Here is a 15,476-nt window from a genome sequence, read left to right as displayed (position 1 = left end):
GTGGCTTGGCGAGCTCCTCCGCCAGCTCCCTCAGCACTCTCAGGTGGATCACATCTGGCCCCATAGACTTGTGAGCGTCCAGGTGGCGTAGCAGGTCATTAACTGCTTCCTCTTGGATTATGGGGGGGTTCATCCTGCTCGCCGTCCCTGTCTTCCAGCTCAGGGGGCTGAGTACCCTGAGGATAACTGGTCTGACTGTTAAAGACTGAGGCAAAGAAGGCATTAAGTACCTCAGCCTTTTCCTCATCCTCGGTGACAATGTTCCCCCCCACATCCAATAAAGGATGGAGATTCTCTTTGGCTCTCTTTTTGTCATTAATATATTTGTAAAAACATTTTTTATAGGTTGTAACTTGGCTGTAAGGACATCAAGATGTAAGAATGGCCAAGCAAGGCTTTGAAATTAATTTCTCTGCATCACATCTAACCACTATTTCTTGGGATACCCTCTCACTTTTTATGACTACACAGAAAGAAAGGGTTTGTTGGTCCCTGGTTATAGCGCAGTGCTGCCCAGTAGACTGGTTGCATGGCTCAGGCTTGGAGAGGAGCGATCAGGGCTTTCCTGCTCCCAGCTGTGAAAGTAGGATTCCCTACATTTCCTTGGCTCCACAACAGGTAATCTGAAAATGGTGAAAACTCTGGCTGAAAAGGGGGTCTCAGGATTTCCCAGCCCCCTGTGAGGAAGCTGAGGACCCTGAGTGTGCCTGTGGTTTGACAGCATGGGTGGGATCAAGCTCTGAGCTCCACAGCTCCTGGTTCAGCTTTTACTACCATCTTCCTGAGACATCTAGGAGGATTCGTAGGATTCGACCTCCCCCGTTAACCAGGACCGCTGATAAATGATGGAGAGTGGCTTGGTGAGCACTTCTGCCAGCTCCCTCAGTACCCTTCGGTGGATCCCATCCGGCCCCATAGACTTGTGTCTGTCTGAGTGGTGGAGCAGGTTGCTAGCCATTTCCCCTTTTCCTCCTTTTCCTCATCCTTTGTCACTATGTTTTACTTGTCTGTCTGTCTTGTTTTACTGTTTGTGTTGTTGACCTTACCCAAGTCTGTATATACAATGAAATGTTTGTCATGCTAGAGAAACAGAAAATGGGGAGGGAGAGGCTGAGGCATTTAGATGCAAGGTTGTGTCCTCAAATAGGCAGTGATCATTGACTGTATTGCTTACTGTGAATGTTTGCAGTCTTGTTTTCTCATCTTTTGACCAGTAATTGAATGCTGAGCTAATAAACCCTTTTCAGCAATTCCTTTTGTCAAAGAGACCACATTCTCATAAAAAGTTTTGGGTCGAAGAAATTAGCTGTTCTCTGACAAATAAAATGACAGTCCAAAGTCCCAACAAGAATGGTTCTGAAAAGCTTCCTACCAGCTTGCAAGAAACTCTAAAATGCACCATAGAAAGAGCAAGACCACCCCAATAAAACCTGAACATAAAACCTGACCTCCCTGGGTATGTGACTAACAGGGTTGTTATAAAGTGCATAAACCCACAATATTCTATTGTAAGTGATTTTTCCTTTTATAATGGAATATAATTTTAGAAAATAAAAACAAAACCCAGAATCACCAAATCAGCATTTAAAACTCCTGTATTTCCTAAAGACAAGCTCTTTGTATGGTGACAATTTAATAATTTAGGTAGCAAGTTTAGATCTAAGTACAGATTGTGTGAGAGTGTGTGTTTTAAGGATGTGGTTAAAAAAAAAAAACATTTGACAATCTGGTTAAAAAAAAAATCAAACAACATTTTCATATTGCCCCTGTAACTAGCTGCTTCATTTATCATATTCAACATCCATCATATACAATATGTCAAACCATGCTTAGAAGCATGGCTTCCTTCTTACTTTGCTGGTGGTTACATTATCACCACTGCCATTTTGGCCTCTGTTTTTGGGTGTTCATTCTGTATGTGGAAAAGGGAATGGGAGTTCCTATTCATTTGCAACTCAATTTAAAGGAAAAAAATAAACCAAGTCCTTTGAACTCCTTATAACATTCATGCTGGGGGGAGGTACTGTGGAGGAAAGAGACCTGCAGCCCTGTGCCACGTGCTTTGTTCATGAGATGGATGGCTATAATTTACTCCTGCCTGAAACACTAGTATTTATGATGCCTTTCCTTGGCTGAGGGGTAAAAATGGTCTCCAGAGAAATAGAAACATTTTTTTAAGAGTGTATTGAAAAGAGAAATCCACAGGACAGCTGAAGGTCAAGGGAAGAAGGCGATGAGGGTTGCTTTGTCTTCTTTTTCAGGTAATGAAATAATTTTCCTTATTTGACTCCATGGAAAACATTTTTTTCTTTCCTCTCTTATTCACTCACACACACGTGTATATGCAGGCATGCAAGCACAAACACACACACCTTGACCCCAGTTATATAGGAGAACCCCAGTTATATAGCAGGACACTGTCAACATCAGGAACAGTAGTGTAAAATTTGGCTTTAAAACTCCTTTTCAGCTGTTCTCTGGCTCACAGCTGGATGAGCATATTGGCTGCTTTGAATAAGCCAAAATAACCATAACCCTGGTTCAAATTACGGTCTGCTTCCTCTGGCCTTAGGCAGTTGGGTATTGGAGCCAAATAGTCAGCCATTGCTTTTGTCTGGAAGCTTTATTAATTGTTCAGTGTAATACTCCCAAAATACTCAGTGGAAAGGCCTAGCCTTTAGATTTGATAAAACACTGCAACGACATGTAAAAGGTACAAAAAAATCCCCAAGGGGGGTTCTAATTTTAGATTTAATCAAAGTAGTGAGAATTTTCCTTTCTGATTTTCTGCTGTAAGAGCCACTGCTTATTTATGGATAAATATAATTCTCAGAAGTATTATACTGAATATCTTTACTTTATAAATATTGTGTTTATGTAAGCCTTCTTTGCTTTTCTTTACTAGTATTTCCCTCCTTCCATAAGACATATATTAAAAAAATTGTTAAGTACACAAGTTACTGTCATGGTTTCGGCTGGGATAGAGTTAATTTTCATCCTAGTAGCTAGTATAGTGCTGTGTACCTACCAGATTTTCCCAGACTGTGCAGCCTTTGAGATGGTTCCCTGCTCTTCTAGAAAAGTTCTCCTTTTACTGACCAACTTAAGAGATCTGTTTTCCCTGCAGAAGCTGCTTACATGCTGAGCAAAGTAGAAAACAGACCTCGTAGTGGAAAATAAAAGATAGAACAGATTAGGAATCAAGTTTGTTGTTTTTCAGCAACAAGCAGAGCTAATACTCCATAGATGGTCAGGCCATTCCCAAAACCATCCCCACATAGTCTCCATGACAAGGGGCAGATATTAGAATTTTGACTGGAGAAACCAGATTGATGTCCATTAAAATAAATGTCTTCAGAGCTTTTTATTAGGATCTTATTCTCCCCAGCTGAATCTCCTTTCCTGTCTTTCCTGAGATAGTAGCATTTATTGACATCCTGAATCTCCTCAGTTAAGAGAATGTAGAATTTAAGATTAGACCCTTAGCACTGGACTCATCTGATTTTAAGCTAGACTTCTAAACATTGGTTGTAAAAGTCTAAGCAGCTCACCCTGAGCTCCTCTTTATCATCAATAAGAAGTGATTCATCATCTTTAAGGCAAGATGAATGGCCCTCTGGAAGGTCTTGTTTCTCCCCAAGGACTGCTACAGAAGAAGTCCTCATTTGACTAGCTGAAGGCTTGGATGACTAATTTTTAGCCACCTGAAGTAAACTTGAGATGAATGCCACTGACTGGTTCTGTGAACGTGCTCTACCTCCATGCACAGGTGAATGCTCTTGTGTATATATACAATGCAATAACGCCTTTCTGTTAGTATTAATATGCAGAATATATATGTATATTTATATTGTTTGTGTTAACGTACCTATATAGAGAATGCCTACATAAATATATAAAGAGTTGTATCTTGCTGATTTTAATACATTTGAGTTCTGTCCCCATCATCAGAGTATCAGATGCTATTGGTCTATTTGCATCTATCTAGACAATAAAAATATAATTCACTCTGAAAGGCTAGATGAGACTAGTTCTACCAGAGCTGTCTTATACATCAGCAGATAGTATTTCATGGCTTTTTAGCTCAGAACTGCGCTGCTATAGACCCAAGCCACCGTGCTTAAAAGTATACTTACTTGCATGAATGAGCAGTGAATGAAAACCATTAATGTCCCAGCATGCACTACTCACCAATACTCATTTTTGTTGTAGCCAGAGTTTCTTACTGTGTTTCTGCTTCATTTAAACCCGTCAATACCTCAATTAGTGCTTGCTTCTCTTCCCCTGGGAGAGACGTTTACACATGTCACTTCACAGCCTCCAAAATCTAAAAGACCCATGGGAATTGCTGGGTCATAAAATATATCCTGATTAAAGCTTGTGTTTTCCAGTGACTTTCTGCCTTTTTTTTTCTTTTAAACCTGTAAACTGTTTGGGTATTTTTAATGAAAGGGCACAAATGGAAAGTTTAAAGCGTAACAAGTTGTAAGAAAATGAGCACTCTTCCATGCCATTTTAGCCTCTGTTTTTACTGATTTGCATTCAGTAAGTCACAAAAAATTAGAGCATTGTACTTTACAATTATGATAACCCTCTCATTTAACATTAAAACTTGATGCTATCTTGATGACAGACTGAATTCAATTTATGATCAAAGCATTGGAGAAGTTATCTAAAATTATATATTGCTAGTTTTAAGTATTTAACATTCCTGCTCTTTCCAGCCTGACTTTTATACAGGGTGATGAAAGATCATAATTGATTTGGAATAGAAAGTGGCCGAAGAAATTTATACTTAACAGATACATGTTTCTGATACTAATTTTTAGGCATCCATACTTTTCAACAATGGCAATGATGGTAACACTAACATTGTGCATTAATTTCTTGTGAAGGAAAATGGTCTTTGTCTAAGTCTTCATAAATCACAATCATATACATGCTAATGTAACTTTTTATAGTCTTTGATCACTTATTTTTGTTTTGACAATTAGCCAAGCTTTGATGAAACTGATTTTCCAGTGCCTCATGTGGGTTACTGTAGTTTGTCACAAATTTCCACAGGCTTTTACGATAACTGACTGCAGGGGGCAAAGCTGTCAGCTTATCATTTCCCATTTTCTTTCTCTTGGTTATTAGGAAGTGCAGTTAGACAAAATGGGAATTGAAGCTGCATGGCAAAGCAAAAGAAAGTCACATTCATTTCAGAACCATGTCAAAGTCAAAGGAAAGACAGAGAAATATAAGCAGCTGCTGGTCTCGTGTGTACCGTTTGAAGACAGCAGTTTGCACTGTACAAACATAAAACTAATGCAAGAAAAGACCTCAGGAAGAGGAAAAAATTGCCTTTGCCATTTGAGAGAAAAGACTTTTTTTATTTTATTAATGTGTCTTTTGGTTAAAATTCATAGTTGTCATGCAAAATAAATCAACTTCTTTTCCTATAATGTGACCTGAAACCACTTCTGAGTGAATAAGATATGAACCCTAAACGTTCACAGCCTTTACCCTGACATATTCAATCAGATCACGACGCGCCGATGAAGCTGCCAAGTACTCAAGACATCATTGTCATTCTTATTAAAGCTTAGCATCAAACAAGGCCTGTTCTATCTTGGAAATATATGTTTGAATAATACTTATAATCAAAGTAACTTCATTTATATCAGCGGAATAGCTAGCTGAAATGGTATTTTAGGGTGTACAGAATCCTTATTCATTCCCATTCAGCGATTTATTTCTTTTTAGAATTTTTTTCAGATTACCTTGTATGGATGTCCTAATATCCTAATAATGCAGTTTTTGCATATCCCTGAGTCTCTTGTTTTGCTATGGGATTTGTAATGCAAACTTAGGTAGTTGGGACATGGACTGGTCACGTCTGTGTTTAATTTCTCTCTATTATTTATATATCAGAATTCTCCTGGACGTCACTCTTCACTAAATAGAAACATAAAGATGCAGTTTCTGCTGTGCACAGTCTCTTTTTCCAGGGTGGTACTGTTTTTCATACTGTTTTGTCAGAAAAATATTTCGCTAATAGAACTGCTTATGAAGCTCTTGCTTATTTGTTGTGAATGGGTGATTTAGATGGCTTAAAGAACCATTGTTAAAGGTATTAGCAAAAGTGTTTTAATGATGCTGTAAAAGTGAGACTTAACAAAGTTCGATGGCAAGGTTCACCCTATTACCGTGCCGCACAATCATTAGAACTGATTCAAAACAAAAATATTTCGCTAATAGAACTGCTTATGAAGCTCTTGCTTATTTGTTGTGAATGGGTGATTTAGATGGCTTAAAGAACCATTGTTAAAGGTATTAGCAAAAGTGTTTTAATGATGCTGTAAAAGTGAGACTTAACAAAGTTCGATGGCAAGGTTCACCCTATTACCGTGCCGCACAATCATTAGAACTGATTCAAAACTACCAAGTCAAAATCAAAGTTACCATACTACAAGGTTATGCACGATATCGGCCACTTACCAAAGATCTGCTGCTGGTAAAAGGTCTCTCTGCCTCGAGGAGCAACCTTGAGAGTGCCCCAGCGGCTGTCATATTTATGGAATAAAGTGGTTGGCTTGTAGTTAAATTACATGCAATGGGAAAGGTATGCATGAGACTCCTTGTACCCACAACTTTCTTTGTTCCTTGATAAATGAGTCTTGGAAAAGTCACCTGCTATTCATGTGTTAATCGCATGATCAGTGTTCCAAGCTCGTATGCATCGATGCTCACTGTGTCACTTTGCTCCTTCGTGGGTTTTCAGAGAACAGGTTGGAACTAGAGGAGTTCTTGGCCTGGCTACGGCTCAGGCCTTTACCTCCTTTGGAGCCTGTACCAAACTACCGCTAGTTTGGTTAAGGGGTCGAGTGCATCCGTCACACTATTGTCCAAAAATCTGTTCATCTAACAGTTAATAATGGAAGTGTACAAAAAGCTACTAGCCCTCCTTTTAGGGCAGGTTGGGGGTAGAAGGTAATCTGATTTGTTTTGCTTTGTTTCAAAAATATTTTCAGGAATACATTTATCAATATATTTTCTGAATATATTTCATATACACCATAGACTCGTGAAACTAAAGCTGAATAAATAATTCAGTTTGTCATATTAATTCATCAGATTTTTACTTCTCTCCTCAAATTTGTCATGTTTATGTGTTTGAAATTATTTTTCCTAGTCTGGAACCTCAGCGGCAATTAATATCAAAACATTTGCTTTTTGAATTTGAAATTCATGCCATATTGATTAGTTACATTATTCACCCAGTATTGTTTCTATCTGAGAGTTGCATTGCTTACACAACAAATTCTTTACTAACTCCAAGCAATATAGTAAAATATTGCATTAAAAATTCACTTTTGTGAAATATTTAAATATTTTAAATTGAATTTTTAAAATATTTATCCTAAAAGAACTTGTCTCTGAGGAGGTTCACAACAGATGAACATGAGTAGGTCACAAACATGAAGTTCATTTTCAAAATCAGTGAATATTGGTAGAAAATAATTGTCATTAATTATATGTCCATTATTTTTGTGAAAATAACTTGTATCCATAAAAATGGGATGCTTATTTTTGTGTTAACATATTTCTTTCACCCTTTGAGACATGCAGGTTTTTTTCCAGTCTTGGACATCTCTTGAGGATGAGGACTAAGAGCATTATTTTCACCTGCTGGAGATATCACAGTTTTACCAAGAAACTGTGTGCTTAAATTGAAGTATTTGAGCAGTCCCATTGATTTAAAATTATCTGCTAGATTCAGGACACCATTTGAATTCTGGAGAGATGCTACTTAAGTAAGCAAAAATGTCATTTATCAGAAAGGGAAAATTAAAGTTAAGAGAAGAATTTTAGCAATGCACTCACTGACTCCTGGAAGTCTACTAAATTTGGAAATAAATTAACAAATAGAAATCAACTAATTATAGTGTGAGAGCTAGTCTCCCTTAAATGTAAGTAATGTATTTGCATGGCCTTTCTTTATCTCAGCAAAAGTGGATTGAGGAAGAGGGAATTTGTTTTTGAGGTAGAAAAATCTCATTTGTCATGGACAGAAGAGTATTCTCACTGTGGCTGACCAGCATGAAAGGACATGCTGAATTTGGCTTAAATGTTAAATTGGAATTCTAATTCATTTTTTCAATAGATATTCATTTCAACTTTAATTCAGTTTTCTCTTATCATAACTCCTATCCTCATTCACGATGTTATTTTTACCCAAGGTTGTTTAAACTGCATCAAAGGGCTATAGTCCTCTGTTCTAGAAGCTGTACAAGAAAAACATTTGGTATTCATCTTCCCTCATTACAGCACTAGTGTGCACATCTCTGCGACTGAGCAAGGCATTGCAGGCTCCTGAATGATCAGTGTAAAGAAGAGGCTTTTGAGGGCACAGTTCATCTGGTTAGATGAACAGCACTCTGTAAGTATCTTTCTTTCCATGGAGGAAGTCTACGATGCCTAGCTTTGCATAGATGCTTGCAAGATGAATCCCACTATGGTGACAGACATTTCCCCAAACTGGCCAGTTCGAGCATGCTCTACCAAAGCAGAGATCTTCAGACCAAGAGAAGTGAAGACATGGTGAGACATGTTGGTATGCCAGGAGTCACATCACTGACAGGGTCCAGGACATGTCTGTTACTGAGCACGCTCTCAATTTCTCACTGTGTTCAGTTATCTCCAGATCATTATATCATTAGATTTGTTTATCATCTGCTGCATCTTTTCCACCCTCTTTCTCAAGAGCAACTTGAATCTGCATTAATGTTTGGCTATGATCAGCAATCTAACTTTCAATACAGCTCAAAACACATTGTACAATGTCACATGGCATCTCCCCATTGATTGTGGTGTTGGCTGTGTTGTATTCCTCTCTTCTTACCACAGCCAGGTTGCTAGAAAAATACCATTTTGAGACTACAGATAGTGATAGTTCTTAAACACACTGAGAACTTCAGTCAGTCTTAGAATCCTTTAAGGATGCTACAAGGATATTTAGTGTTTAATTACAAATCAAATGATAGGCAGCCTTTTAATTTGCTTTCTTCCCACGTGGCTATTTCCATCTATGAGCTAAAAGAGAGAAAAAATAGTTATTCTCTCCCCGCCGCTCCCTACATAGTTTTTAAAATGAATGTGAATTTCAGTTTTCTAGTAATTCGTGAAGGTTTATTCTAAAAGGATCAAAAAGTTTCTGTTACTTTGTTCAAGTTTCACCTAACTTACTATAGCCTCCTTATTCTGGATAATTAGACTAGTCTTTTCAAGGTAATTAAATGTTTTCATTTTTATTTGCATGCAGTTCCTGATGAAACACTCAGCAGTAGCAGAGAAAAGAGAGTCAGATTAAGTAATTTTTACTGAATTTTAGGAAAGGTCCAGGTTCAGTTTTCTTCAAGAGTGGGACAAAAGGTTCTTGTTTTGTCTGAGCCAGTTCCATGATTCTTAAGAGTAACCTCGATTACTGAATTTTGCACTTTGATTTTTAATGATGAAGTTGCTAATACTATAAAGCAATGATATTACTTCTTACTGGGTTGCCGCGAAGAAAGGGGAAATCAATGGGTTGGCCTGGGAAAAGGAATAAACAAATCAGCTTCCCAACCTGAAGCCCAATTTTAAACAGAGAAATCTCCTAGATTAATGTTGCTGGCAGCAATATGCATACCTTGAAAATGGAAATTGCCATAATCTATGAACTGTAGTTTCTATTTTGTCCAGTTTTGACCAGTAAACTTTTAACAATGCCCAGCACCACATGGCATGTCGTGGAGAACCCCAGAGGAGAGAGAATTGGATTAATTTGTCCCATAGGGAAGCCTACTCCAAAGTCCTGGAACATGACGCTATGCATTCCTTGAACATGCCCAGCAACATGCCCTTCCCTTCCAAAATTCTCTTATATAAATACATATCAACATATGTGTGTGCATATAATGTATATTTGAAGAGGTATAAAGGATACACACACTTAATATGTCATCTGAGTCATCTTGATGTATTTCTAAGTGCCTTCACTTTTTTTTAAGACATCCTGAGAGAATATCTTACGCATATATAGTACCGATTTAGTTTGCTTATTTACAGTTTTCTAGATTATTTTGTCAGTAAAGAGCCAGCATATTTATCTCAGTTATTTGCGTCAGTAATTTGATTAAAGATAGTTGGAGGATGATGAAATACATTGCCTAAAATATCCTTGGGAATGTGGCTTTGTTACCAGAAATCTTTCAACATAGAGGAAGATAAAAAGAAGAGCTTATGGTTTAGGATCATTGGAGATAAATTGTGAAGAGTAAAAAATCAGCTTTGGAGGAAGGGGAAATATTTAGCTGTGAGGCATTGCTATGTCAATAAGGAATCCATGTGAAAGATTATGTGAGAGGAAGGGAAGGATAAGCAGGGATAAAGCTGTATCTGAGGAATAAAGTCATCTTTCTTTACATGTTTTTATGCTGCTCTTATTAAGAAAGTTTCTTGGAAAAAAAATTTGAGCTTCATAAGCTAGCCTCTGTTTTTTTAAAAAGCAGGTAAGATAGTTGCGGTGTTTGGTTTGGCACTGTCACCCGTCAGGGAACTCTTGGTAGACAACAGTTTAGGAGACCTGAAAGTGAGGAAGGAGTCTCTGAGACAAGCTACTCGAGGTCCGTGGGATTTAAATCCAAATCCAAACGTCCTGTTTTCTGTGGGTGCACACTGTGTGCTCCTACCTGTGAAGCAGGAGGAGGGTAGACCTGCCAGTGCGAGGCTCACCTGTTCCGAATGCTGAGCCCTCCTGCCCAGGGACACAGGCACCCTGGGAGCTCAGGTACCTTGTGGGGAGACACACACCACCCCTCAGCTCCTGGGTGGGCTAAGCGCATGCTCTCTCCATCACCAGAGAAACTCAAAGTAGGAGATAACGATGGGAAGGAGGACTGCAGCTGTAGAGAAAATCACTTAAGTGACTTGGGAAGTTGGCATGATTTAATTAGGGACGGGAAATGAGGTTGGAGGAGGAAAACATTGCTGTAGGGGTTAGTGAACATGTGAGAACCTGAGGAGGCTGCAGCGGGAAGGGGAGAGGTGAACGGGACTGGAGTGTGCTGTGTTGAGGGCAGAAGAGATAGATGTGGAGAGGTGTGGCAAATGAAGAAGGAAAGGACACCTGGGGGGCTTGGGAGATTATGGAAGGAAGAAAGGTGGTGGCACAAGTTAATAATGGTAATGTGGACTCCTTAATAGCCTGCCACTCATTTGAATTGGGTCTCTTATTGATGAACAAAATGCATAAAAGGATATATTGGTCTATTTCAGGTGTTGCAGATGAGGGCAGGTATGTTCAAGTGCACATACCTGCACATACAGGGCCCACAGGCCTGCAGCTGCATAGGCCTAGGACGATAGCTTCTGTGTTTGGAAGCAACAAGCAGATGGCCACAGAAAGTGACCTTCTGAAAGTAACCTCCTTGTGGGTGCTAGTACTTGGACAGACGCCAGATAAAACTGAAGCTATTTTCATTCTTTGGAAGACGGACTCAGACTCGTCCTAATTTTCTATTCTGATTATTCATCATTTCTTCTCTTTGAATGCTCCTCTTTGACAAAACTAATCGGTACCTAATATCCAAACAGTTAAACTAGACATACTTCATCACTAATGCATATCAGTGCCTAAAGAGCCTCATGTGTCACACAAGATCCTTCCAAGAGTTCTTCCTGTAATTAGATCCCATTCATAACTCTAACCCACAGCTCCACAGCCCTGTTAATTTTCAAATTGGTTTGTTTTGGTTCAGGAAGCCTTTGAACAGAAAGGGCTGCATCCTGACATATTGTCATATCCAAGCATCAACAGCTTTGGCATGTGAAAAGGTCATGCCACCAAGCATTAACATTTCAACTAGCAATTATAGTAATTCATTTAAATAAGGATTTTTTTTTGCTGTCCGGTAGCAATAGATGCAATCTATGCAGGAGGAAAGACCGGGGAGGCCTCAAATCAGGTCTTGTGCCGATGTCATCTTCTTAAAATAGAGACCCAGAGAAGTTCAGATGGAATGAGTGAGTTGTTCTGATAAGAAGAGGCAAGTGTTTATGCATAAAAACAAGGAGAGTGGGGCTATTGCAGGAGGCAGCCCTGGCATGCAAGAGCTTAGAGAAGGGACTCTTTCCTGCCACCTCATATGCTTTGAAAGGAGTGGACAAATTCGTCCAGAGGAGAGCAATCCCATGTGCTGTCCAAGGCTTTCCAGCTTCTCCCAAGCAGGGAAAGAGCCGGAACTGAAAGACAGACTCATGGGCTTTGATTCTTCCTACTCACAAATGCCCAGGTGCTATTCATTAATAGACAAATAATATGGGAAGGAAAGGACAGGCTACTGAGGACACCAAAGAGACCATCCTGTTTGAAAAATGGCATGTTTTGAGGGGTTTGCAGTAAAACACTGAGGATTTTTTCTTCTTATTTCCAGAAAATTTTTATTCCAAAATGTGAAAATACTTGGGGTTTAAGCCTATTCTTGCTAGCAAGAGAGTACTTTTTTCAGCATTAAATTTTTTTAAAGTCCTGAATGTTTAATGAAGTTGACAATTATGTCCAAACTGTTCTGCAAATATCTTCTGAATACAATAAAAACTCAAATCTAGCTAGGTTTATTGTCAGTTTAATTATACTTCCAGTTCAGTACAGTTTAACTATGCACTCAGCACATACATGGACTGTAAGCTCTTTGGTGCAGAGCCTTTCTTTTAATTTTGTACAGCTCCTGGTTTAATTGAGTCCTCATTTTGATAGGTCATTACTGCCATACAAAATTGTAGAGCATATATCTGTCAGCAAATAAAACAGTAGCTCATCAGAAGGAATTAAAAATTTTTATCAGTTCTTTATTGTCCCCATATCTGAATGCTTATTACTTACTTTATGTACTGTGAATATTTTAACTATGTTACAAGTTGTCCTGTGAGCAGCAAAACAAATGGAGCCAGGCTTCCTTTGGATTCGCATCTTCTTGTCTCTACAGCCCCACTGTCTAGTCCCAGCTCTTCTCTGCTAAGTTCCCTTTGAGGCCCATCTTCAATCTTAAAAAAATTCTCTTACACAGGAATGAAAGTAAAATAATTTCTCACATTTTTGGACATCTGGTCAAATATGGACAAGCTGAATGAAACCCAAGTTGAAGGGCCAACCCTGTATCATCAGACTAGTCAGCTTACTGAAGAACGATCTTTTTTTGTTTTGTCTGTTTTTAGTTCCAGCTATGATAACTTCCTATCCAAATACCACCTTGGCAACGCAAGGTCAAAAGAAGGAGATGAGCTGCACAGCACATGGAGAGAAACCCATCATAGTCCGCTGGGAAAAAGAAGACCGAATCATTAACCCTGAAATGTCCCGTTACCTTGTTTCTACCAAGGAAGTTGGAGATGAAGTGATCTCCACTCTGCAGGTAAGAAAACAAAGTGACCCACGACTCATCTACATGTGTGAGAGTGTTGCCTGATTTGGTTTTGATAGGGATGCACAGCTACCTCTGCCCTACAAGGTCAAAGCGCCACCACTCACTCCACCCGTGGCGCAGCCCTGGAGAGCTGGCAGCAAGAGGAGGTAGAGGAAACTTCTGCATCCCATCCCTCAGAAAAATTAGTCTCCATCTTCCCATGCTCCAGAGGCAACAAGAGAGTGAGCCTGGCTCGCAGCCCCCCGTCCTTTCTGTCTCAGGAGCAATGTGGCTCATGCCTTAGCCTGCCATTCCGGGGCTGGTGGCACGGCTTAGTTTTGAGTACACTGCTGATAAGCGCTGAGTGACTATCTGACCCCTAGCTCTGTGTGTCAAGCTTACCTTCACCAAAATCATTAAGCTGTTTTGAGATAAAAATGCTGTCTTTTTAAAGTACTTTTTCTCCCTCCCTTTCACTTTTTGGGGCTTGTGGGACGGAAGGAAAAGGCACATGTAGATACTTAAGTAGTATATCTACTGCTGCCACTAGTATTTGGCACTTACTGTACACAGTAGCAGAAGTCACCAAACCACCTAGCAAATGGTCATAGTCTGCATCTTCACTTCTGCTTCTGACAGGCAGCTGTCTGGTGGTGTGGGAACCATGCATCTCGACTTGCCTGAAAAATCAGTATGTGGGACTCCATTAACTCCTAAGTGGCTAATCTGGGTTAGATTGAGGGGCTACATGAGTGGCACTGCTGTTTTGGGGACTTAAGTTTCCCAAAGATGCCATGGAAGCACAGGAAACTCCTGCTGTTCTGGTGTCACCTACAACAGGTGGGGCTATGACCTTGCCCTCAATATACCAGGATACAGCTTTTTCCACTCAAATCTAAAATTTACCAACATGAGCAAGTTATCAGTCCATTCCTTTATATTGTTACATGTACCTTTACGAAATCTGAAAGAATTTTTAAAAAAAATCATATAGATTCTCAGTCAAAAATCTTGATTTTCCATTTTTCAGTCACATTCTTAAAAACATTTTTACCAAGGAAATAGTTCTCCAGCTCTCTGGTGATTGTCTATATTCCACTGCAACTCTGAAGGTATATCTCTTTCTTTACTAGCCAAAAACTGTGTTGGATGATATCCAGTAAAAATCTGGTTTTGGTCTCTGTGAGGGAGCTTTGTCATTGATTTCTATGAGGAAGAATAAGTTCTATGTGTGACTTTGTTCCTATTAGTATATTTCTGTTACAAATAATATTTAATTATAGGATAGACCCCTAGACCTCTCTGCCCTCATTTGTCTTATTGACTTTAATAAGATAATGCCTGGATGCACAACAAAACTTCCTTTTGGAAGGCTGGAGACCTGCTTGGAGAATTCTCTTCTGAAGCAGTTGTGTACGGTAGTGGCGTTCTACATCCATATGTATGTTACATACAAACCCTTTGACTTCTGAAAGATAAAATACCCCCAAAATAGAAAATGTCAGGATTAAGGTTGTCTCTGAAGCTTTTAACTCAGTGCTTTTGCATGTGTGCATGATGATGTGATCTTTAGGTGTATACTCAGCTTTTATTCTTTCTGCAGGACCCCTGCCTCAGTCAGGCATGACTTGGATTTTCTCTGGAGTTGAATTAGGGTTGAGTAATGAAAGACACTGTGTGATGCAAGGCTGATCATTGAAACCAAACTTTTCACAGGTGGCCAATAATTGTGTGTTCTTTGTTTTCTAGGTACTTGCCTTGAGCCCTTGGGGTCTGATTTGCAGAAGTACTAAGCCCTCATAGCTGCAGCTTAACTCAATGGAAGCTGTTATGAACACATGAAATGCTATTTATTGCTAAGGACTCTGAGGGGGGGAAAAGAAGGCCCTAGATGTATCAAATTGGGCTCTGAAAAATTTTGTTTTCCTATCTTAAAGTTCAGCCACACGTGCAACTTAACACAGCTTGACAAGTTACCACATCTAAGATGATGACTCTCCAATACCCTTGTAGCGAGTTGGAAATTAATCCATTTATCTTAACCAGTGG

At 39.3% G+C, this 15,476-nt stretch overlaps 1 protein-coding gene across 1 annotated transcript in view; it reads left to right on the top strand.

Annotated features, from left to right (window-relative positions):
- The window catches only part of DSCAM (DS cell adhesion molecule), a 416,982-nt gene that overhangs the window by 283,788 nt on the left and 117,718 nt on the right, over positions 1-15,476 (top strand). The window contains exon 12 of the mRNA XM_009283090.1: positions 13,240-13,436. Within this exon, the coding sequence (XP_009281365.1) occupies positions 13,240-13,436 (197 nt within the window). The remainder of the gene's footprint in view (positions 1-13,239; positions 13,437-15,476) is intronic.

The sequence above is a fragment of the Aptenodytes forsteri genome, unplaced genomic scaffold, assembly GCF_000699145.1.
Source record: "Aptenodytes forsteri isolate BGI_AS27 unplaced genomic scaffold, ASM69914v1 Scaffold2, whole genome shotgun sequence".
NCBI classification, from domain to species: Eukaryota; Metazoa; Chordata; class Aves; order Sphenisciformes; family Spheniscidae; genus Aptenodytes; species Aptenodytes forsteri.
The sequence above is the reverse complement of the archived record's forward strand: the minus strand, read 5'-3'. Positions and strand labels throughout refer to the sequence as shown.